General features: G+C 53.7%; 1 protein-coding gene and 1 pseudogene across 4 annotated transcripts in view; both read right to left on the minus strand.

The window, feature by feature from the left end:
• ATP13A4 (ATPase 13A4) overlaps nucleotides 1-22,788 on the minus strand; it is a 74,221-nt gene that overhangs the window by 20,667 nt on the left and 30,766 nt on the right. For all 4 annotated transcript variants that reach the window (XM_061565897.1, XM_061565898.1, XM_061565896.1 and 1 more), the window contains exons 6-17: nucleotides 21,105-21,185; nucleotides 20,123-20,192; nucleotides 19,624-19,758; nucleotides 18,701-18,773; nucleotides 15,830-15,961; nucleotides 15,061-15,231; nucleotides 13,737-13,894; nucleotides 11,915-12,103; nucleotides 11,347-11,408; nucleotides 2,616-2,766; nucleotides 1,431-1,520; nucleotides 41-194 (exon numbers count right to left, since the gene is read on the minus strand). In XM_061565897.1, coding sequence (XP_061421881.1) covers nucleotides 41-194; nucleotides 1,431-1,520; nucleotides 2,616-2,766; nucleotides 11,347-11,408; nucleotides 11,915-12,103; nucleotides 13,737-13,894; nucleotides 15,061-15,231; nucleotides 15,830-15,961; nucleotides 18,701-18,773; nucleotides 19,624-19,758; nucleotides 20,123-20,192; nucleotides 21,105-21,185 — 1,466 coding nt within the window. The remainder of the gene's footprint in view (nucleotides 1-40; nucleotides 195-1,430; nucleotides 1,521-2,615; nucleotides 2,767-11,346; nucleotides 11,409-11,914; nucleotides 12,104-13,736; nucleotides 13,895-15,060; nucleotides 15,232-15,829; nucleotides 15,962-18,700; nucleotides 18,774-19,623; nucleotides 19,759-20,122; nucleotides 20,193-21,104; nucleotides 21,186-22,788) is intronic.
• LOC133351285 (U1 spliceosomal RNA) lies at nucleotides 8,803-8,911 on the minus strand (annotated as a pseudogene).

The raw sequence follows: 22,788 nt of genomic DNA on the forward strand, positions 1-22,788 counted from the left end.
TCTGATTCTGTTGCGGGAATGCCTCTGGCGCGTGGCGTACCAGTGTCGGGGAGGCACAGGGCGGCCACCTTCTCGGGAGCGCCCTTCATGAAAGCGCAGGCCTCGCCGGAGGCCAGCCGCGCCATCACGGACATGCGCTGCAGCGACGAGGAGAAGGTGAACTGCTTCAGCACAGCCAGGCTCGTGGCGGGCTCCTGCGGGAGGCACGTGGGCACGCCACGCGTCACCGTGCCGCAGCGCTGGGGAGCAGGGTGCAGCACTGGGGAAAAGGATGCAGCACTGAGGAGCAGGGTGCAGCGCTGGGGAGCAGGGTGCAGCGCTGTGGAGCAGGGTGCAGCGCTGGGGAGGAGGGTGCAGCGTGGAGGAGCAGGCTGCAGCGCTGAGGAGGAGGGTGCAGCACTGGGGAGCAGGGTGCAGCGCTGGGGAGGAGGGTGCAGCGTGGAGGAGCAGGCTGCAGCGCTGAGGAGGAGGGTGCAGCGCTGGGGAGGAGGGTGCAGCGTGGAGGAGCAGGCTGCAGCGCTGAGGAGGAGGGTGCAGCGCTGAGGAGGAGGGTGCAGCGCTGGGGAGGAGAGTGCAGTGCTGGGGAGGAGGGTGCAGCGCTGGGCAGCAGGGTGCAGCGCTGGGGAGCAGGGTGCAGCGCTGGGGAGGAGGGTGCAGTGCTGGGGAGCAGGGTGCAGCACTGGGCAGCAGGGTGCAGCGCTGGGGAGGAGGGTGCAGTGCTGGGGAGCAGGGTGCAGCACTGGGCAGCAGGGTGCAGCGCTGGGGAGGAGGGTGCAGCGCTGGGGAGCAGGGTGCAGCGCTGGGGAGCAGGGAGCAGCGCTGGAGAGCAGGGTGTAGCGCTGGGCAGCAGGGAGCAGTGCTGGAGAGGAGGGTGCAGCGCTGGGGAGCAGGATGTTTCCCAGCATCACAAGGCGACTGACAGCTGGTGAGCCGGTTAATCAGTGAGCGCTGGATCATCAATAAACCCGACTGCTTTTTGTTGAATACTACAAGCGAGCGCTGTGTAAAAGTATACCTATTGATGCTAAGCAATCGGCATGAGTATTCAGACTTAAAAGAAAAAAAAGCACGTTTTGGATTTTCATATTCATAAGGAAAATTTTGCATTTTCGGATCCTTTAATTTCTTAATTGAACAAGCCTTTGTGCTGACAAAAGTGACGTCACTGTGTGATGTGACAACGCTCTTGGGAGGGGAAAACACGATAGTCAAGGGCGATGAGTGATGTCATATCCTGTGACGTCATACTCTCGGATCAATCCAAAACAATCTATTTTTTCGCATAATTAAAAATATCGTACCTAAGCCTGATTTAAAGATTTCTTCGGATGAATCCAAAAACTCGGGGGAACATCCCTACTGAGCAAGCAGAGGGCTCAGGGCGATTAACAAAGCCCAGCTGAGAGTGAGTGTGTGAGTGTGATGGTCACCGATGTCTCGACCACTGGTGGAGACAGGACACAAATGGGGCGGAACTTGAGCTTGCCGACCGACACCTCTTCATCCGTCTCCTCCATGACCTGTTTGAGAGGAAGACGGGGAAGGGCAACAGCAGTGACACTTGACAAAGGTTCCCAACAAATCAGCATGGCCCCGTAGGCAAGAGAGGTGGTAAAGGTGTTGCCAAAAGTCCCGGTTAGGTGTATAATTCGGAGCAACGGCCTAAACCACGGTTGTATCTCAAACAGTTGAAGAGTCTCTCTGCTCATAACAAAGCTCATCTCCATTGGCGGCCCTGAGCCAGCCATGGAAACTCCACATTCCGAAGGCAGAGGGTACCAGTCTATTCACAGAGGGCAACTACTGTGGTGGTTTCTCATGAAATGACGACTCGCGAACAATCGTTTGATTGATCCTGGACGATGGGCTCGCTTGACGCGGACGGAAGGTTTAAGACGCCCGTCGAATTTCCGAGACAAACGCTCCAAACACTGCAGTGCTTCTTTTGCCGGACGTCCCAAGACACTCGCCGTTCCAGTGGTGACCACCAGATGTTAAGTACCTCGCCTGGTATACGGGAGGTCATGAGTTCGATCCCGAATTTTGACGCCTGTATGTTTGGAGTTTGCGTGTCTCTCTCTCTCCGTGGTCATGTAGATTTTTCTCTCCGCATTTAGAATCAACATGCGTTTAGAGTGTTTGGATTCTATACATTTCCCAATCATTAGCCACTTCGTTGAGCTACCAATCGTGGCCAAGGTCGCTTCGTAAAAATAACTAGACAGCTCAGTGGGGCCTTACCTGCTAAAAGAAAAATGGTTTAATAAATTCGTCATTCTACTCCCGAAGCTATCTCACGACTCACAAACTTAAACTTAGATGTAAAATGACACGTACTTACCACACACTACAAGCTCAGAATGATGCGAAAACTAAATGCGTAAATTAGCTAAGGGGGGATTTGGCTAAGTGGCTGGCAGAAGGGCGGGTTTTTGCTGCATGGATTTTGGAACGTTGTATGTTACCAACGTGTGCACATTTGCAGAGGCATGCAAGGTAAAGGACAATTAGTACTGTGTGACAGACCAGTGTGCCGGTGATTAAAGGGACCCCGAGCGGCAGAGTTAATGATGATCCCCAAAGACCCCGGGATGAAGGGTGGGGAGGGGGGATACCCATTGCGTGGCCTCGAACATGCGCACGTCCAGAGGATCGCCCTGGATTGCTCCGTCAATGAGCGCCAGCGAGTGGCACGTTGCCATGGCGTCGAAGAGTGCGTCCCGCGGCAGGGCGCGGCCCCGTTTGTAGGGATCCATGGCGCAGAAGCTGCGCGCGTGCACAGAGAGAGAGGGCACGCCGCCCCGACGTCACGTGACTTCGGCTGTCAAGCAGTGTCCCGCAACCAAGTGCCCAGTGCCGAAGAGTCGGTGCGAGTAGTTTGCGCCAAAACCACCCGGGCGTTCGCCAACAGCAGCGCTACGCGTGGCCTTCAATAGGAGAACGGACACGATAGGCCAGTGGGGCCCCTTCTTCGTAGCGCGAGTTTACACGAGTTTCAAACATGTCGTACATGTGAATTGGTGAAATGTTAACTGATTATGCATTGGCGGAGTTTGACTTCTATATTTGGGGGGGGGGGGGGGGTGGGCAGGGGTTTCGCTTTGTCCCTCACATTAAGAATCCCGGATGGATATAATCATTTTTATCTTAATTGTAAACTACTGAAAATAAATTAATAAAGGTGTCCAGTTTTGGGAGGGGCATTTGCTCCCCCCATACCCCCCTCCCCCACAAACTCTACCCATGTGATTAGGTGAATGACTCTGGTAACATTTGCAAACGTGGATTGGTTATTAACATGTGCAAATGGTAATACAAAACCAAGTTAGTGCGCAAAACGATTTGAATGCCATGACTATGTAATATGCAATTGCTACGTATTATTTGTCCATGTGTAGAGGAGTAGAGGAGAGTGGTGGCGTCGTGTGCGCTGTCCGGTGCGGTGACCTCACGGGACGTGGGGTCGCACGCGCTGGGCAGTGAACGTGACATCACCCCTCCGAGGGTATATAAGGGAGACCCCGTAACGTAAGCGGGGTCACTGGAGGAACGGGGATAGTGGAAGGGGTAAAGAGGGAACCAGGGATAGTGATAAGTGTTAATAAACCCTGGCGGAAGCCCCTAACTCAACCTCCGTCTCCGAGTACCTCCGTCTACGATACAACAACTGGTGTCAGAAGTTTACACCGTCGCCAACATGTATAAAGCGGGCGCACGGCGTAGGAACCCACCGGCACATGACTTGGAGGGTGCCGAAGGCGGAGAGGAGGCTCCAGCAGTGACCCCGGAGCCCGGGACCCCGGTGACGGTCCCCGTGGAGACGAGCGGGCCGGAGCGGGAGGAGTCGGCTGCGGGGAGTGCCAGCTCACCGCCGCCGCCAGAGACGGAGAGCGTCCCCGCAGCTCTGCTGCAGCAGCTCCTGCAGGCGGTGGGGCAGCTGACCGCCAGGTTGGCCGAGGTGGAGGCGCGGACGCAGCCAACCGCCCCGCACGCAGGACGGGAGCAACTGTCAACTGCCAACGTTGAAAGCGCCGCAGTTTTCCCAGCGACCGCTCCACCAGAAATGGCCGCCATGTTGGCTGCGACGCAATCCGCGGCGGCCATGTTGGCTCGGGAGCCATATGCGGCCGCTGCTACGGCTGCCATGGCGACCGCGACGCCGCGTCTCTCCACCGACGCGGCCGGGATTTCTCGGCACGCCGCTCCTGCGAGACCAGCCGCCGGCGACGACGCGGCTCTACATCAAGCTGCGCCCGCCGGGGGGGCCCCAGCGACCGCTCCACCGGAAATGGCCGCCATGTTGGCTGCGACGCAATCCGCGGCGGCCATGTTGGCTCGGGAGCCATATGCGGCCGCTGCTACGGCTGCCATGGCGACCGCGACGCCGCGTCTCTCCACCGACGCGGCCGGGATTTCTCGGCACGCCGCTCCTGCGAGACCAGCCGCCGGCGACGACGCGGCTCTACATCAAGCGGCGCCCGCCGGGGGGGCCCAGGGTAAGTACGCGCGTGCCGTCCTCGCCGGGCCGCCGGGGTGGGCAGCGGCGGCTGCTGCTGCCCCGTACATCGCTGTGCCGCCGGAATGGGCCGCGGGTGCTGCCGCGGCTCAACCTGTCGCTGCGCTCACGGGGCCGGACACCAGCGATGCCGCGGCTCTGCACCTCGCCGTGCCTGCGTCCCTTCTCATGGATGACGCCGCGGCTGCGTGTTATTCCGCCGCGTCTTCGGCGTGGCCCATGGAGGCTGCAACGCCGTGGTGCCTCGCCGCGTCGCGAGAGGTTGCCGCGGCTGCGGCCGCTGTCCCGCACCTCGCTGCGCCGGCGGGGTGGGCCGCGGGGGCCGCTGCAGGCCCGAATTACACCGCCGCGTCTTCGGCGTGGCCCGTTGAGGCTGCAACGCCGTGGTCCCTCGCCGCGTCGCGGGACGACGCCGTGGCTTCGTACGTCGCCGCTGACAAGTGGGTCGCGAAAGCGCAGGCGCCTTCACACCTCGCTGCATCTACGGCGTGGCCCATGGGGGCCGCAACTCAGCCACACTTCGCTGCGTCTACGGCGTGGCCCATGGGGGCCGCAATGCTGCCACCGCCGCAACACGTCGCATCCGCTGGGTGGCCCGCAGGTGCCGCTTGGCTTCCACACCTCGCGGCGCCGCGCGGCCAATGGCAGCGCAGGTTACCCGACGTTGCGCCGTTTGTCGCGCAAGGGGGCGACTGGTCGGCCTTCCAGGACCGGTTCGACGCGGCATACATGTCGGTCGGCTGGTCCATGGAGGAGGCCTTGCCGGCGCTTCCGACCTGCTTGGACGAAAGGGCTCTGCAGGCCTTCAAGTCCATCCATCCGGCCAATCGGGCTACACTCCCGGCGGCCTATATCCAAATGGCCAACGTTTTTGAGCCGCCGTCCACCGCGCAGCTAAAGTTTTCATTGCGGCGGCGGGAGGAGGGGGAACTGCCGCTGGCCTTCCGCTGCTCGCTCCTGGCCCTGGCGCAGGCTGCATACCCTGACCTGTACGGCAGGGCACTTGATTCTATGGCCTTGGGGAAGCTGCTTGACCTGGCAAGGGAGCTAGGAATTGCTCTGTCGATCAACAATGATCGGCAGATCACATCCTTGGCGGTCGCAGAAAACATTCAGGCGCACCTCTCCCTCCGCCAACGGCCTCAGATGGCGGCGTGTGCGGGGGTCCTGGCGCCGGACGGGGGGGCCACCTCTCAGGGGGTGGACACCCTCGCGGCCCTGGCGATGCCCGATCGTCGGGGAAGGGGGACGGGTGGTCGCCGTCCGGAGCAGCGGGGGCGGCCGGGACCTTCCCGTCCACAGGAGGCGGACACGGTGGCCTGCTTCCGCTGTGGTCAGCGGGGCCACATTGAGCGGGGCTGCCGGAATGCCCCGGGGGCCTTTGGAAAAGGGACTCCACCTTCTCCCAGACCCTCCTTGGCATCGGGTTCGGGGCCCCAGGCGAGTCGCGACGCATCATCTGCGTGGCCGCTCCCTTCACCTCATGCATCTAGCGGGGCTAGGGCCCATCGTCATGGGGTTGTCCTCGAAGGGTCGGGTGCACCATCGTCATCACCCCCTCAATGGCCCAGACAGACCCGCCACTGGGATGCGCTTGTGCATAGGATGGTGGCGGCAGCTGCCGGCTCCTCAGCGGTGGCAGGATATGTGCAAGGGGTGCACGTTCGCCTCCTGGTGGATACGGGGGCGTCGGCCACCATTATTTCTGAGGCCATTTTTGGGCTGCTACCCCGCAGCGTGGGTCCATTAAGGCCGGTTCGCGGGGCTTGTGTCGCCGCGAACGGCGGCAGTTTGGGCATCTTGGGCCACGTTGTAGCGTCGGTTCGGGTTGACGAGATTGAATTGGCCGGGCCGATTTTGGTCTCCAGGACCTTGGCAGTGCCATGCCTCTTGGGGACCGACTTTTTGTCTAGGATGCCCATCCGAATTCTTGTTGACCAGGGCTGTGTGGAAATGCCGTCAGGGAGGCGGCTGCAATTCCTACAATCACCTACCGTCCTGTCTCCCTTGGTCGCCGGTGTACGGGCCTTGAATAAAGTGCCGGTGACCGTACCACCGGCGTCACAAATCCTGATACCCCTTAGGTTGCGCAAACCGCTCGAAATGGGCTCCACGGAGACGGGTATCCTCCTGTCCCCGTCAAGCTACTTTTCAAGAACGAAGGGGTTGGTGGGCGCCTTGACAGCCGTGTCGGGGGGCCAGGACCTTTTTTTGCAGGTCCTCAATTCGGGACCCTTGCCGGTCGTAGTCCCGGCCGGCGCCGTCCTGGCACACGCAACCCCGGCTCCTCCACCCGAGAGCGCTGCCCCGGATGGAGGGGTCGTGGCGGGCGTGATGCGCACGAGGGACCCCGACGCATCATGGATTGCCACGTTGTGCGACGAGAATGCCTCGTTGTCCTTCGGGGAACGTCGGCAACTCCGCGACCTCATCGAGCGGTTCACCGATGTGTTCAGCCAAAGTAAGTTTGATCTGGGTCGCACTACTCTTTTGGACCACCACATAGACACGGGCGACGCGGCCCCTATTCGACTTAATTCCCACCGCTTTAGCCCAGCGGAAAAAGATCATGTCCGCTCGGCTGTCGAGGAAATGTTGGCGGCGGACATCATCTCCCCATCTACTAGCCCTTGGGGTGCCCCCATTGTGCTAGTCAAGAAACGGGACGGGAGTCTCCGGTTCTGCGTCGATTTTCGTAGATTGAACAAGATCTCGGTGGCTGATGCATATCCATTGCCTCGCATGGATGATTCCTTGGATGCCCTCTCGGGCGCGCGGTTCTTTTCGACTTTAGATTTGCTCTCCGGCTTCTGGCAATTGCCACTGGATGAGGCCTCTAGACCCAAAACAGCGTTCCGCACGCCCCAGGGGTTGTTCGAGTTCAATCGGCTTCCTATGGGTCTCCATTCGGCCCCGGCCACCTTCCAGCGTCTCATGGAGATGGTCTTGGCGGGGCTGCAGTGGGAGTCTTGTCTAATCTACTTGGATGACGTTATTGTTTTTGGCCGTACGTTTGGCGAGCACTTGCAACGCCTTGAGGCGGTGTTCGTCAAAGTGCGTGCTGCTGGCTTGAAATTCAAACCCCAGAAATGCCACTTGCTACAACCATCGGTGAGGTATTTGGGACACATTGTTAGCACGTCAGGTGTCGCCACGGACCCGGATAAAACGGCTTGTGTCCGGACGTGGCCGACTCCCACATCTGTCGCGGAGGTGCGTAGCTTCGTTGGATTCGCATCGTACTATCGCCGGTTTGTCCGCGATTTTGCGACAATTGCGAAGCCACTGCACGCCCTTTCCGCCAAAGGACAAAGGTTTCACTGGGGCGCAGAGGAGGATGCGGCTTTTGCGGCGCTTCGCACGGCCTTGGCGGATGCGCCGCCCTTGGGGTACCCGGATTTTACGAAACCCTTCCTGCTCGATACCGATGCCAGCGACACGGGAATTGGGGCTGTCCTGGCCCAGGTGGTCGACGGGGTTGAGAGGGTGGTAGCCTATGGCAGTCGCGTTCTGTCCTCGACGGAACAGCGATATTGTGTGACCCGGAGGGAGCTTTTGGCCATAGTTTATTTTGTTCAGTTGTATAGACCATATTTGTACGGTAGGCTGTTTACGGTCCGAACCGACCACGCGGCCCTGCAATATTCGCTGAAGATTAGTCAGCCCTCGGGTCAGCTGTCTCGCTGGCTCGAAGTGCTCCAGGATTACCCTTTTGATGTAATCCATAGGAAGGGGACACAGCATGGAAATGCGGACGGTTTATCCCGATTGCCGGCAGGCGGCGGGTGTGCTTGCGCCCTGGGCTCTAGCCGTTGCAAGGCCCCAGGGGACGCCGCGGCCCAGTTGGTCGCGTCGGCCGAGGCGGACACCCCTCCAGGTGCGGCGTCGACCGCAGATTTCGGCCTTGGACTTCCCCGGGAGGTATGGTCCGGCTTGCAGATGGAGGATTCCTCTCTGCTGAAGCTACGGCGCCGTGTCGGACATAACGCCCGGAGCTTAGCTTCGTCGGCTGCCCCGGCGATCGCCGTGCATGACGGACTACTCATGCGTTGGGATGCCCAATTGGAACGCTATTGTGTGGTTGTGCCCACTAGCCTGCGTGGTAAATTAACCCGAGCCATTCACGAGAAGCTTATGCACCTTGGCTACCACAAGACCTTATTGACCCTTAAGCGGGACTATTACTGGCCGGGTGTTGAGGGTGACGTAGCACTGATTTTGAAGGGTTGCCACGACTGCGCGCGGAGGAAGGCCCCAGTTGTCCAGGACCGGGCCCCGCTGCAGTCCATCCGGGTTTCTCGCATTTGGGGAAATCGCAGGGGTCAACCCACCCGCAGTGCAATGGATGAGCCTCGCCCTGGGAGGACCACCTAAGTGATCATGGTGCCTCCCCTGTCAGAAAGTGCCGATGTGCCAACGGGGACCTGGGGACAATGCAGCCACGCTTTTTGACCCGCTACCCACGGGAGGCCAGCTGCCTGGTGTTTTGGCAGCCGCTCATTAGCCGCCTGCCGGCTTGCGGAATTCTCGGCAGCGGCCTGTCGCGCCTCGCGCAGCCGGTCAAGTGCGACCTTCAAAGGGGTCGGCACCGCCGACCCCTTCTTGGAGGAGCCAACGTCCATCTGGACGTGCACCGGGGGCTCCAGGTCCCTACCGTACATCAAATAAAAAGGCGAAAATCATGCATCTAGCGGGGCTGCCGTAGGGGTAGCACCGTAGGGGTAGCACTGATTTTGAAGGGTTGCCACGACTGCGCGCGGAGGAAGGCCCCAGTTGTCCAGGACCGGGCCCCGCTGCAGTCCATCCGGGTTTCTCGCGTTAATGAGCTCGTGGCGCTCGACATTTTGGGGCCATTCCCTGCATCCCAACGGGGCCACAAATACCTCTTGGTGGGCGTTGAGTACCTCACACGTTGGCCCATGGCATGGCCTTTGGTCGATCAGTTGGCCTCTTCTATCACCGAGGCCTTCGTCCAGGGATACGTGTTTGACAAGGGCGCGCCGGAACAATTGTTGACTGACCAGGGGCGGAATTTCTCGTCTAGGTTGCTCAAGGAGGTGTGTGACCTCCTTGGCACCAAGAAAGTCCGCACCTCGCCCTACCACCCCCAGTCAGACGGGATGGTAGAGCGCTTGAACCGCACCCTTACGTCCATGCTGTGCCACCAGGTGAACACGTCCCAGTCAGACTGGGACCTATTCGTCCCGGGGGTCTTGGCGGCGTATCGGTTGGCCCCTCATGCCTCCACGGGATTTTCGCCTTTTTATTTGATGTACGGTAGGGAACCGGAGCCCCCGGTGCACGTCCAGATGGACGTTGGCTCCTCCAAGAAGGGGTCGGCGGTGCCGACCCCTTTGAAGGTCGCACTTGACCGGCTGCGCGAGGCGCGACAGGCCGCTGCCGAGAATTCCGCAAGCCGGCAGGCGGCTAATGAGCGGCTGCCAAAACACCAGGCAGCTGGCCTCCCGTGGGTAGCGGGTCAAAAAGCGTGGCTGCATTGTCCCCAGGTCCCCGTTGGCACATTGGCCAAATTGCATCGCCCTTGGCAGGGACCCGTGGAGGTTGTGGAGGTCCGCCGGCCGCAATGCGTCCGGATTCGATTCGGTCGCAGGCAGTGGATAGTGCACCCGTCCCGGCTCAAACGTTATGTTCCATCTACCCTGGGGGATCCACCCCCAATTCCGGAGCGGCCGGCTGATGATGTATCCGGCGTGCCTGACCGGCCGGGTCTCGTTGACGGAGGTGACGTCCGATCCTGTGTGTGTGCCCCCAGGCCCCTCCCGAGTGAGGCCGACAGAGACCCCCCAGGCACCGGAGGCCACGGCGGTGGGCCTGTTGCCCGCTGACGGCCCACCTGCACGGGTGGCGGACACCGCACGAGGGAGCGGGCCAGCAGCGCATACCCGCTCGAGGGGGATGCGGCTCCGGTGACGGCCCTGATGGCCGTTCAGCGGGCCTAGCCCCTGGCGCCCGTTCGGCGCTATCCGGCGGATGAGGCCTTCGGGCTCTATTTGTTTTGTTTTTTGTTGTTACTGTTCTGCTTGAAGGGCCGTGCTGCCCTAAGGTTGAGTTTTCTAGCAGCCGGGTTTACCTTCAGGCACACGAACTCGTGATTATTCGGTCTTCGGTCCGGTGTGGGGCCCCGCTTGCGGGTTGATTGCAGCCGGGTCGGCTGTTTTTTTTTCACGGGGGGGGGTGATGTAGAGGAGTAGAGGAGAGTGGTGGCGTCGTGTGCGCTGTCCGGTGCGGTGACCTCACGGGACGTGGGGTCGCACGCGCTGGGCAGTGCACGTGACATCACCCCTCCGAGGGTATATAAGGGAGACCCCGTAACGTAAGCGGGGTCACTGGAGGAACGGGGATAGTGGAAGGGGTAAAGAGGGAACCAGGGATAGTGATAAGTGTTAATAAACCCTGGCGGAAGCCCCTAACTCAACCTCCGTCTCCGAGTACCTCCGTCTACGATACAACACATGCACTACGGGATGAAGGGCTCCCCATGCCGTGTCGGCCATGGGGGGCTGTTTGACCAGACTTCACCACGATGGTCGGTGTGCGGGTTCGCAAAGCGGTGGCTCAGAACCGGTTCAGATGTCACTCCCCGCTGATGTTAGCTGTGGCTTGAATTCAAACTCAGTTTTCCGGGTACGTAGCGCCGTGCACAAACCACTACGCCACTGCTCCATCGCGTAATTCCAGACACAGCTCTCCACTCATTATCTCGAATTCGGCTTAGACATGGAGAGCAGCATGGCCGGCGAATGCACGGGAGCCGAGTCAGAGGGCAGGTTGAATAGCGAATGGTGAATACGGAGCGAAGTTGGGCTTGCCTGTTCTCGGAGACCCTGAGAAGTCCCCACAAGTCGAGCCCATCCTCCGTCAGTGTCCCTGTCTTCATTGCACACGCACACACACACACACACGAGTCCCAATACATCTCCATCCACAGGGGTCTCAATATAAAATGTTGCCAGTACACAGACGTCCACAGGACAAAGTTCCATCATAAAGTGTTAAAATACACAGAAAGAACCACCATACACTGGTCCATCATCATCATCATCACCACCACCATGATCATCTTCGCCAGCATCATGAACATTGTCATGACCACCTCCATTCATTAACAACCACTGAGCTACGTAGCGACCTGGCCACAAATGATAGCTCAACGAAGTGGCTTATCATCATGTGGAAATTTATAGTAGTCAAATGCTCTCAGCACATGTTTAGAAGTGTGGAGCGGAAAAACCGGAGGACCTGGAGAAAAATCCACACGACCACGGGGATAACATGCAAACTCCAAATATACAGGCGTCAGGGTCGGGATCGTACCCACAACCTCCTGTACACCGGGCGAGTGCCGCCCCACTCCCTGAGCGCCACGGGGAGCCGCACCTTGTCAAAGCCGACGAGGTTGATCTGGCCGCACACGTTGATGCGCTGCGGGCTAATGCAGAAGATGTTGACCTTGCGGAGCCGCCGCTGCGCGTACATGATGCCCGCCGTCATGGCGGCCGGCAGCGCGGGAGGCACCGCGATCGTGATGATGTCCAGGGCCTTCTTCACGACCTCGCCGGCCTCGGTCTGCGGTGGGAACGATGATCATCGGGTGGGGCAAATGTTCATCGGAAACGACCGCTGGCATTGTCCTGCGCGTGGGGGAGGTTCCGGATATTTCCACCACGAGTGGGGAATTCAGGAGTCACCAAATTGTGGCCACGGTGAAGTGCAATCCGATGCGCGCGTCGCATTGTATTGTATAGAATGGGTCCCAGTGTGACTCGACGGATCGCTGTGTGTGTCTACGGGTATTCATGCGAGTGTATGGGTCTCTATTGTGACTGTGTAGATGTGTGATCTATCACTCACATTACCGATCATTGCCCCACACACTCTTTTGCAGGAGATACAAATGTTAACCATCGGTTAACCATCCAATGGCTTTTCAAACCTAACAGAGTTTTAAATTCGTCCATTACTTTTCAAATGCGGTATGAAAGAAAGGAAAAACATGGCATTGTTCATTGGCAATGTACTATTATTGACCTTGTTTACTCAGGAAAGCTTCACCTAGTCTCAAGACTCGGTGTTGAACTTCTTTCGTACCGTACGTAGCCAAACCATGCTAAAATCAGAGGTGCGAGGGAAGGACAACAAACTAAACACAAAAAGCAAATTAAAGGAATGTGTTTTCAATTTGTGGCCAGGTCGCTGCTGAAAAAGAGCTAGACAGCCTGGACATGTTTATTATCCGTGGGTAAGCATGGGTCAGCAACAAAACAGATGGACCGCTGGCTTAACACGTAGGCTTTCGCGATCAATATTATCCATAAGAGATTTTTGGGTTAGATCGTCTAAATATAAATGTGTCATTAAACCTGCCACCACCCGACACAACCAATGAGTAAGGTTTATGACGTATACTAAACATGCAAATTCGTTACTAGTTCAGCACACGGATGTGTTAGAAAGTAAAACCCACAACATTTACAATTCGAGTACAACGTTTCGCCAGTAATTACAACCAGCACAGGTGGCGCTGTGGTACGATGGAGAAACGCGTGTTGAGGACCCGTGCTTACCCGCGGATACTCAAATTTCCAGGCCGCAGTTGGTAAATTGGTGTACAAAGAATTTACCGTGTATACAGGAATCTGCGGTTGGCAAGTCCGGGGATTGCAAACTAATTTCTTTAGAACTGCTTTTTGTGTTTAGTTTGTTGTCTTTCCCCTGCACCTCCGTTTGGTTGCCTATATACGGTGCGAAAGAAGTTCAACACACATACATATATTCTTGAGTCTTTCGGTAAATCCACGTAAATAGCCACGTAGATAGAAAAAAAAGATACACACAAATGATAGCTCAACGAAGTGGATTATCACATGGAAACTTATGGCCGCCAAATACTCTAAACACACCTTGATTCTGAATGTGGAGGGAAAAACCAGAGGAGCCGGAAAAAAAAAAATCCACGTTACTACGGGGAGATTAATGTAAACTCCAAATATACAGCAGCGTCAGGGTTGGGATTGAACCCACAATGTCTTGTATACCAGGCGAGGTAGTTGACATCCCACCCCAGTGTGCAACATCTCACTGGGCCCAGCACCGCGCTCTATCCCCACTCGGCCCCAACGCGACGTGGCTATGGTGCACGCAGGAGCGGCTATCGTGCACGCAGGAGCGGCTATCGTGCACGCAGGAGCGGCGAGCGCACCCCACTGAGCGAGAAGACGACCACGGCGTAGATCATTCCCACGAGCGCTACGGCGATGAGCGACATGAGGAAGCGGAAGGCGTCGCGGAAGAGCTTGAAGTCGGTGGGCTTGGGGTAGAGAATGGAGCGCACCAGCTTCCCCTTGCTGGTGGAGAAGCCTTGGGAGGAGGGAGTTGTGGGGGGGGGGGGGGGTGGGCAGGGCATGGGTCAGACGACTCCACACGAACCGGCACGGCACATCCACGCTCATCTACAGGGTTACACGTGTCTGGTCAATTTACACGGTGACCGAGCCGCTCCATCGGCGGACAAGTCACGAGACACAATCATGTCCACTCAGAATTGTCACGGCTAGCAAGCGGTGCACCACTCCGTTTAGTTTTGGTTTGTTTCAGGTGCTCGTTGAGACCATGAACTCCCTACAGTGAAGAATCTGGTTATACCATCACAGGTGGCCAACACATGGATATGAACCCAGGGTCTCAGCAGAACCAGCTCAGTGTCTCTGACATGGCCCTTATGAACCCCTGTACCACTCAAGTACCTCCCTCGGGAACAAGTATGAATGTATGAATTAACCAGGCACCTCGTAGTCTCATCCCAGCCCCCCAATGATTGGATAAAAAAAAAAAAATCACATTTAATTTTGTCCTGCACTTAATTTTAATAAATGCCAGCTGTGAAAATAAAAACCAAATGTATGTGTTTGACCAGGTTTAAACCCTTTCTGGCAATACAACAGTAGGTGTTAAAATGTTCAAATAGATAGCTTTGGCAAGGCATGAAGTCTGCATTAACCACACGTACTTGTGGTGAACGTGCAAACAAACATGCTGTGATAATATATGCATCGTCTTTGAAACTGATTGGCCTACACCAGAGACAGTGTTTGACCGTCACACGACGAAGGGCAGGTTAGGTTCTAATGGCCAGACGTCCCTCCGTTAAGGAATCTCAAGAGGTAGCGCGTGTGATATCCGCTCCCGTGAGCTGCTCTCTAACATAGAGGGCTGCACTGGTCCGCAAGAAGTCTGAATGGAGGCTCCATCTCAAGACGTAACAAATTGGGATAAAACTGGTGAAAAATATCAACGACAAAAAAAATCTTTCTAATCCCCCCCCCCCCCCCCATGAAGTTGGTTACACATCGCGTAGCCTGCCTGGAACGTGGATTTATTTTTTTCTCCGTCGATTAGCAACCGCGAGTGGCACACGGTCAATAGGATAACGCTGGCGATTTTTTTTTTCATTGGTTTAAGATAAAAAAAACAAATCTAATCCGATAGGGTGAAGGAGCGGAGGAGCATTTTGGTGCCGGCTTTACCTGTGTGCACCGCCACGGCCAGCACCTTGTCGGCGGCGCCGGGGCGCGTCTGGATGAGCCGCGTGCCGCAGAAGAGAACGAAGCGGCGGAAATCCTCGGCGCCCGCGCTCACCCACGGCGCGTCGCCCTCGCGGCGCGGCAGCGTCGACTTGGTCACGGGGACACTCTCGCCTGGAGGTGGCGCGCGGCAAAGGAGTCATCAGGGCGACGACAGCGGAAGAGAACGGCGACACGGCGGGCGCGGGGGGTTCCGCGGGGAGCCGATCGCGGGGGGAACGCCGCACCTCCCCCCCGGCCCCCCTGCCCGCACCCCCCCAGCCATGCACGCCCCACCCGCCCTTCCCGGCGCTCTCTCGTCAGATCTCGCACCATACTACGCAGGTCCGAGCCTGCACTGTGCTTGGATGGGCAGGTCAGCATGCACGCACAGATTGTCGTAGGGTGTTACGAGCTATGCGGCAGAGAGTGGTACAGCAAGAGTTCTACTTCTACGTGCTCAATGGCAACGAGGTTTCGGATGATGTGATCAGATTTGGAGACCTTAATGAGTCTTTGGATGGCAGTTCACGATTAGGGTTTCTTGACTACCAAACTGCCAAATAACATCGCTACCTTCTCGAGCAGCGGTAACTGCGATTGAAAGCGTCGGAAACCGGCGAGGAACGGGGGCTTTGCCTCCTTGCAAGGACCTGACACGTGTGTGCGCAGGCGGTGCGCGACTGTGCCGAGTCGCACGGGGCCGGAGGGGCCCAGGCCGCCGCAGCTTTACCTGTGAGCATGCTCTCGTTGACGACGCAGGAGCCGGACACGAGGACGGCGTCGCACGGCATTATCCCCCCGTTGCTGGGGAATGTTATCACGTCCCCCGGCACCACCTCGGTGGAGGTCGTGTCTCTGCTGGCTGAGGGAGGCATGCACACGAGCTACGGTCACTCCCGCGCCGCAGAGTAGGGCCCATCTTATCTTGTTATTTGTCTGGCCACGTAAACTATGTTTAAGGTTAAGTACTTGGACTGGCGGTTCAAAACACAATTAGAAGAAATCTACTCAGCCCATCATCCCGTGAGGTTCGATTAACATAAGGGTGCCTAAGGGTGCCACGGTGGTGAGATGTTAACTCCCTCGTCTGGTATACAGGAGATCGTGGGTTTTATCCCGACCCTAATGTCTGCTGTATATTTGGAGTTTGCGTGCCTCTCTTACTGTGGTCGCGCAGATTTTTCTCCGGGCGTTCCGGTTTCTCCCTCCACATAGAGAATCAACATCACACGTTTTTAGAGTATTTGGCTGCTTTAAATTTCCACATGATGATAAGCCACTTCGTTGAGCTGTTATTTGTGGCCAGGTCGTTTCTGAAAAATATTTATATAGCTCATTGGGCCTTATCTGGTAAAAATAAAAAAATGTACAGTCTAAGTACCACTTTGTGGTGCAAATACAAATTTTGTTCACCACAAATTCAGGGCAAGCAAATTAGGTAAGTACCATCCAATACCCCTCTGAGCATGGAGACAATTTTACTTGTATTTAACAAAGCACTAGACTCCACCAGCTTAATCGTCTTATCTCTACGGATAGTAAGGAAATTGCTCATTTTATTTCTTGATGACGGGAAAAGCAACACGATATTTGCCCTGGCGGGCATGCAACGTCCTGTTTTGTGAAAGCAGATTCATTTATTTACACATCAACTAGTTCGCCAGTGCGTTCCCAAACAGATTATATGTCCACGTATTGTGCCAACTGACATTTGTAGGCAATATCAGATAGATAAAACAGTATGCGCTATCCTGAATCTAAAACAAAACAACTTTTTATTTTACCAGGTAAGGCCGACTGAGCTTAATAGCTTTTTTTCAGAAGCGACCTGGCCACAAATGATAACTCAAACAAGTGACTTATCACGTGGACATTAAAAGCAACCAAATACTCTGTTTCTAAGTGTGGTGAGAAAAAACTAGAGGATCCGGAGGAAAATCCATGAGACCATGGGGAGAGAGACATGCAAACTCCAAATATACAGCAGGCATCAGGGTCGAACCCACGACTATCTGTACACCAGGCGAGGTACCCATCTTGCCTATCCAGGGAACGTCAACTCAAGGTCTCACTATAACCGTGTCAAAACTAGACGTGCAACGTATGTATGTGTGGATGCATGTATGTTGAACTTATTTCGCACCGTATGTAGAGAATCCAGGCGGCAAGCCCACGATCAAACCGGTTTGGCAACTGCAATGAGTTGATGGGCTTAGGCCCGCTCATATTTCATCTTGATATTTCACTTAGTTTGGCTATTTTCCAACTCTGAGAATGTCAAATATCTGCTTGACTGTCACGTTAATAATTACGTTTCTCTCATAGCAGGGCCCGTTGGCAAAATGTGTTCCTGGGTGTGTGTGGATAAAATAATACGATCTTAATTTTGGAGCTTTCGTGACTGCAGGAATTATTCTTTGTTTCTTGACGTGACTTAACCGAAAGAAACAAAGAATAAAATAATACGAAAATATACACCTGAAAGTATCTACAAATTCTAAGTATGTACGTACAGGGACTCCTCTACTTACGAACGAGGTAGGTTCCAGGTCTGTTCTTAAGTCGATTTGTTCAACTTTACTCTTGTCGATTACCAAACATGTTGTACGGCGTGTACACTAAACATTGGAAATGGCTTTAAAAGTTGCATCATCTCCTGTAGATGTAGATGCCACTGGTTCTTCACGTTCTGCAGATGTAGATGCCGCCACCACCATCATCTATTGCGCAGTGGTTGAACTTAAAACTCTCGGTCCGAACAGGCAACTGGACATACGGACAGGTTTGTTCGTATCTATGAAGGTTCACAAGTCGAATGCTCGCAAGTAGAGGAGTCCCTGTACGTTGAACTTCTTTGCTAATCGAAAACACGGGGTTTCATCTGACCATCGCTGTGGAACAACAGACCAAGCTGGAAGGCTGCCAGGCAGTGAGCTGACAACAACAAAAACAATGTTCTCTGCAGTTCTCCGGTACATCACGATGTGTTCACACCAATTTGTGCTAGTACTACAAGTGGGAGGAAACCAGAGCACCCCATAAAACCCGCGCATGCGAGGGGGCAACATTCCACCCAATACAGAAGGGACAGATCATATCAGTCCACAATTTGCTGTACTGCATCCTGCCAGAAAGATGTGGCACTGCGTGAGCTAATTAACACAAGACAGGAGGAGGGTGGAAACAAATGACGAAATGTGCAGGTGGACACCAACGGAGCTATCTGCCCATGGATTGTGATGACGACGATGTTTCTGCTGGCAGGCCAGGGGGTATTACACCTTCATGCCCAAGAGAAGGAAGTCTCACAAACTTTTTTCCCCATTTGTCCGATCCACAAACCCTCCTCGCTATCTCCACCTTGCGGGGTTTACAGGCACCCATTATCGCCACCGCTGCCCAGCTAAAAAGTACAAATTTGCAGACTGTGTTGATATTTTGCACTGCTCTGATGAAGCTGCGAATGGATTCCTCTTCTCGTAACACCATGCCGACAGCACGATCACTTTAAAACTGAGAATTATTATGTTTAAAACGGCACACGAAAAAATACGAACAATCACCTCAGTTCCATTGCACTGCACACAAAGCAAGGCCTTACTTCCGTCTCTTCCGAGTATCGTCACAGGAAGGTTGCTGTGCTCTTTGACCATCTTGTTCAGTGCCACTGCTTGCTAGGAGGAGGAGGGGAAGGAGAGAAATAGCGGCTTTTGCTTCGGCCATTGAACAAAAACGGCCAAGTGCATCGCACGTGTTCAGATGCGCTCCTGCGGCCGTCTAGAATGCTCTTCCTTCTGATATTAGGAAGCCACTGGAGCTTTGCATTTTTAAATGTAGATTGAAATCTCATTTCTTTACAACTGGTTTTTGTGTTCCATTTGTTGTCCTTCCCCCGCACCTCCGATGAGCGCGGTTGGCTACGTACGGTGCGAAAGAAATTCAACATACAGTAAAACCTTGGATTGCGAGCATAATTCGTTCCAGAGACGTGTTTGTAATCCAAAGCGCTCGTATATCAAAGCACTCGTATACGAGTTGTGATCACGTGACGCTCGGCAGACAAAGCCGTTTATCAAATGAATATTTATTTAAATTTCTTGCGAAACACTCGCAGACCAAGTTACTCGCAATCCAAGGTTTTACTGTACATATATGTCAAATTACACGGCAGTGATGCGGCCAAGCGGTACCGCGTTCGCCGCTTGTCGTTCGCAAGACTAGGCCATCGTGTGCCGGCGGTCATGGTCCAAAGGTGAAAAATGTATCTCAAATTGTTCTGAGTTGGAAGATACATAGCAATCATTGCAAGTAAAAAAAAAAATTTGACAAGCACCTACTGCAAAAACTCACCGAGGCTCTCGTGTGTAAACAAAGCGTAATTTATAACTGAATGTGCAGTGGGGATTTGCATTTCCACTGGCCATTACTTTTTCTTTTGGAATAAATGTGAAACATCAATGTCCTCAAACTTGACGTGCATACCGCCTTCCCCCAGCAGAGTTGCCACTCTGCCCATCTCGTCACCTTGCGCACGGTGTAGACGGAGAGGCCCACAGATATGAGAGTCATGACGATGATGGCGTACGAGTACTCCATGTAGGACTCCGCAAACCACAGGCACACACTGAACACTTGGAAAATGTAGAACGGGTTGAGCACCTGGCCAGAAAGGAAACACCGCGAGATCTCATCATTCGCAATCTGCGCACACTTTGGGGAGAAAGCCACAGGCTATTCAGTCGCAATGCCACAATCGCCATCTTAACCAAACGACGTGAAAAAATATACGATCATCCAAATTATCCACCTTGGCACCGTGTTTATCCAGATATAATGCTTCCGAAATGTAGTTAACAAAAAAATGTACACTTTTATTTATTACTTTTCAGATGGAATACATTATTTTAAAGATCATGTATTTTTAATTTACAACACCACGTAAAACTAATCCGGTAATTTTCTCCCTTGAAATTGACCTCTTCTGGTGGTGCAATTCTCTCGCCGATGCGCCGAGAGTACTTGCCTCTTTAAAGAGTAACTTCCAAATGGGGGGTACTGGGATGTCGATGAGATTTAGGCCATAGACAAGTTTCCTAGGAATGGAGAGCAACATGCAACGTCAGCCTCAACAACGCCACACCGCACCCGGGAGACAATTTCACGATCACAAATGTGTACAGCAAACCCCTGTTAATTGAACACATATGGGGCTCTGGCCTTGCCGAATTATCCAATATTCCGAATTGTGTACAACGGTACTGCCCAGTGCCTCCTGCCCCAATACAATTTTTTCAAATTTGTTTTTCAAACTCTTCATGCACCATACGCATTGACACACACCCTGCATCAATTATATCCACAACTATAGATTTGTCTCGCAGACTAAGGGAATTATACTTTAGTCCCTTTCTATTACTTCTTGATATCGGTGTAGGCGACATTTCCGAGGTGGTTGGCTTGCACAGAGTGCACAAACAAGTCCAAAGCGACAGGTCTGCACTAACGCTCACCACGCGCGCCGCCACCAGACCGAGTCGTTGTTCTGGTCGTGGTGTGCGGCGTCGCTCCACGTGCATGCCGATATTTGCCCATTCAGTAGGACAATTCGGCTCATGGCGAATTTCTGTATATATGCTGAAATTGCAGCCGTGTCGAATTATCCCCAATTATGAATGATCAAATACCCAAATAACGAGGTATTACTGTAATTTACATCAGTCAACAAATGGCACATGTAACATTCATGTCGATACATCCTTTAAATATATAGCTAAGTGAAAGTTCATTGAGACTAAAGTCTCTTGCCTTGCAAGGCAGACCTGAGGGATATTTATAATAAAAGGGACAGTTCCACAAATTAGGCAACCTCACAATTAACAATTCAGCAGCGGATATATCATGCTTGCTTATTTTGTTCTTTATATTCTGCACAATGACACTCATGGTTATTGTGAGTTAAAATTAACTGGAATTCAGTGACAGATACAAAGCAATTCAACAGATACCTCAAATCTCTTTGTGACTGATCGAGGCCCTTCCCAAATTGATCGTGGATCTCTGTACAGGTGAGGGTATTCTCCAGTCCACTGCGTAAATAAAAATACATATTATATATACAGACAAAGACAAATGTTTCCCATATAGACTGCTAGAGAAAATGCTGTTAGCGAGCGCCTATGAAGGCAGGCACGGCGCACGAGGGTGGGTGGCCAGCATCGCGCCCGGCCGCCTTTGTCTCGCCAGTGGTGATGTTTACACATCGCACCAGCTACTCATTTGTGGCTGAGTTGACCTAGGGGAGGCCAGGACCTGTTCAAATATTCGCCACTGTTATTAGTCATGTTAACGACAAGCACGTGTTCTTTTGTCACGAGCATCGTAAATTGTACAACGTTAAATTTTTATTTAAAACTTTCGTGACTGCAGGGATTCATATTCTTGGTTCTTTCGGTAAAGTCACGTAGAAGGGAAATAATAAAATAATAAAAATATAAAACAATAACAATTCTCACGACGTTTTGTCTGCAACACAAGCAATCATCATCAGGTGTGAAATCCACAGCAAGAAAATTTGAAAAAAGTGGCAGTTTTTCCATGGACTCGTCCATCTGACCAACTGCTAAATCGCTGTTCGTGGTGCTGACGTTAAGAAAAACCGCCACTTTTTTCAAATTTTCTTGCTGTGGATTTCACACCTGATGATTGCTTGTGTTGCAGTCGAAACATCGTGGGAATTTTTATTGTTTCATATCTTTATTATTTTATTATTTCCCTTCTACGTGACTTTACCGAAAGAACCAAGCATATTTCTACAACGTTGTTTAGAATCAAACGAATTATCATACAACTTTAGACGAGCGAATAGCACGCAGGGATTCTCCACCTTGAAAGACTCCTTGGCGGAAAGTTCAGATGACAACTGCACTTGCCTGGCAGACAAGGCCAAGTACATAAAAAAGGTAAAAATGTCAAGGTGCAGCCCTGCAATTGCTTGCTCACACCACTGCGAGAGGAAAGGGCCTCCAACTATAGGGAGCTCTTGGAGAGCAATCATTCATTCATCACGCGTAGTCAGCGAAGGACCGTTGCCCCAAACGTATGGCCTCTTGCGACAGCATTCGCATAAGGGAAAATGTCAAAACTGGGTGGTTTTTAACTTTTGCCGACAAAACTGGATCCCAAATGTCAAAACTGGGTGGTCTTGGAAAACGACAGGCAAAACAGGGTGGTGCTTTTTGATATGACAAAACTGGGTGATGTTCAATGTGGACAAATGTCAAAACTGGGTGAAGAAGGTGTACGATTTAATGTATCATTTTGTACACGTTTAGGTCCTTGCGTTATTCATCCATATGTCGCCACAGATTTAGAACGTTCCAAATGATGTTTCTCGTGGCTCATGTTCCATACCTTGCACCACAAACTTCCCGTTTGCATACTGGCACAGTGTCCCAGCTCGCTTACTTGCCGTTTGTATACTGGCACAGTGTGCCAGCTCGCTACTACAGTAACACTTACTTGCCATATGTATACTGGCACAGTGTGCCAGCTTGCAACTACAGTAACACTTTCAGCTCGCGAACATACACGAACTTGCCATTTGTATACTGGTACAGTGTGCCAGCTTGCATGTACAGTAGCGCGTAGCATCAACCAACAATCCAAAAGTTTGGTATTGACGCGAGTCAC

This window comes from Lethenteron reissneri, chromosome 36 (assembly GCF_015708825.2).
Source record: "Lethenteron reissneri isolate LAM-NWPU_2019-01 chromosome 36, ASM1570882v1, whole genome shotgun sequence".
NCBI classification, from domain to species: Eukaryota; Metazoa; Chordata; class Hyperoartia; order Petromyzontiformes; family Petromyzontidae; genus Lethenteron; species Lethenteron reissneri.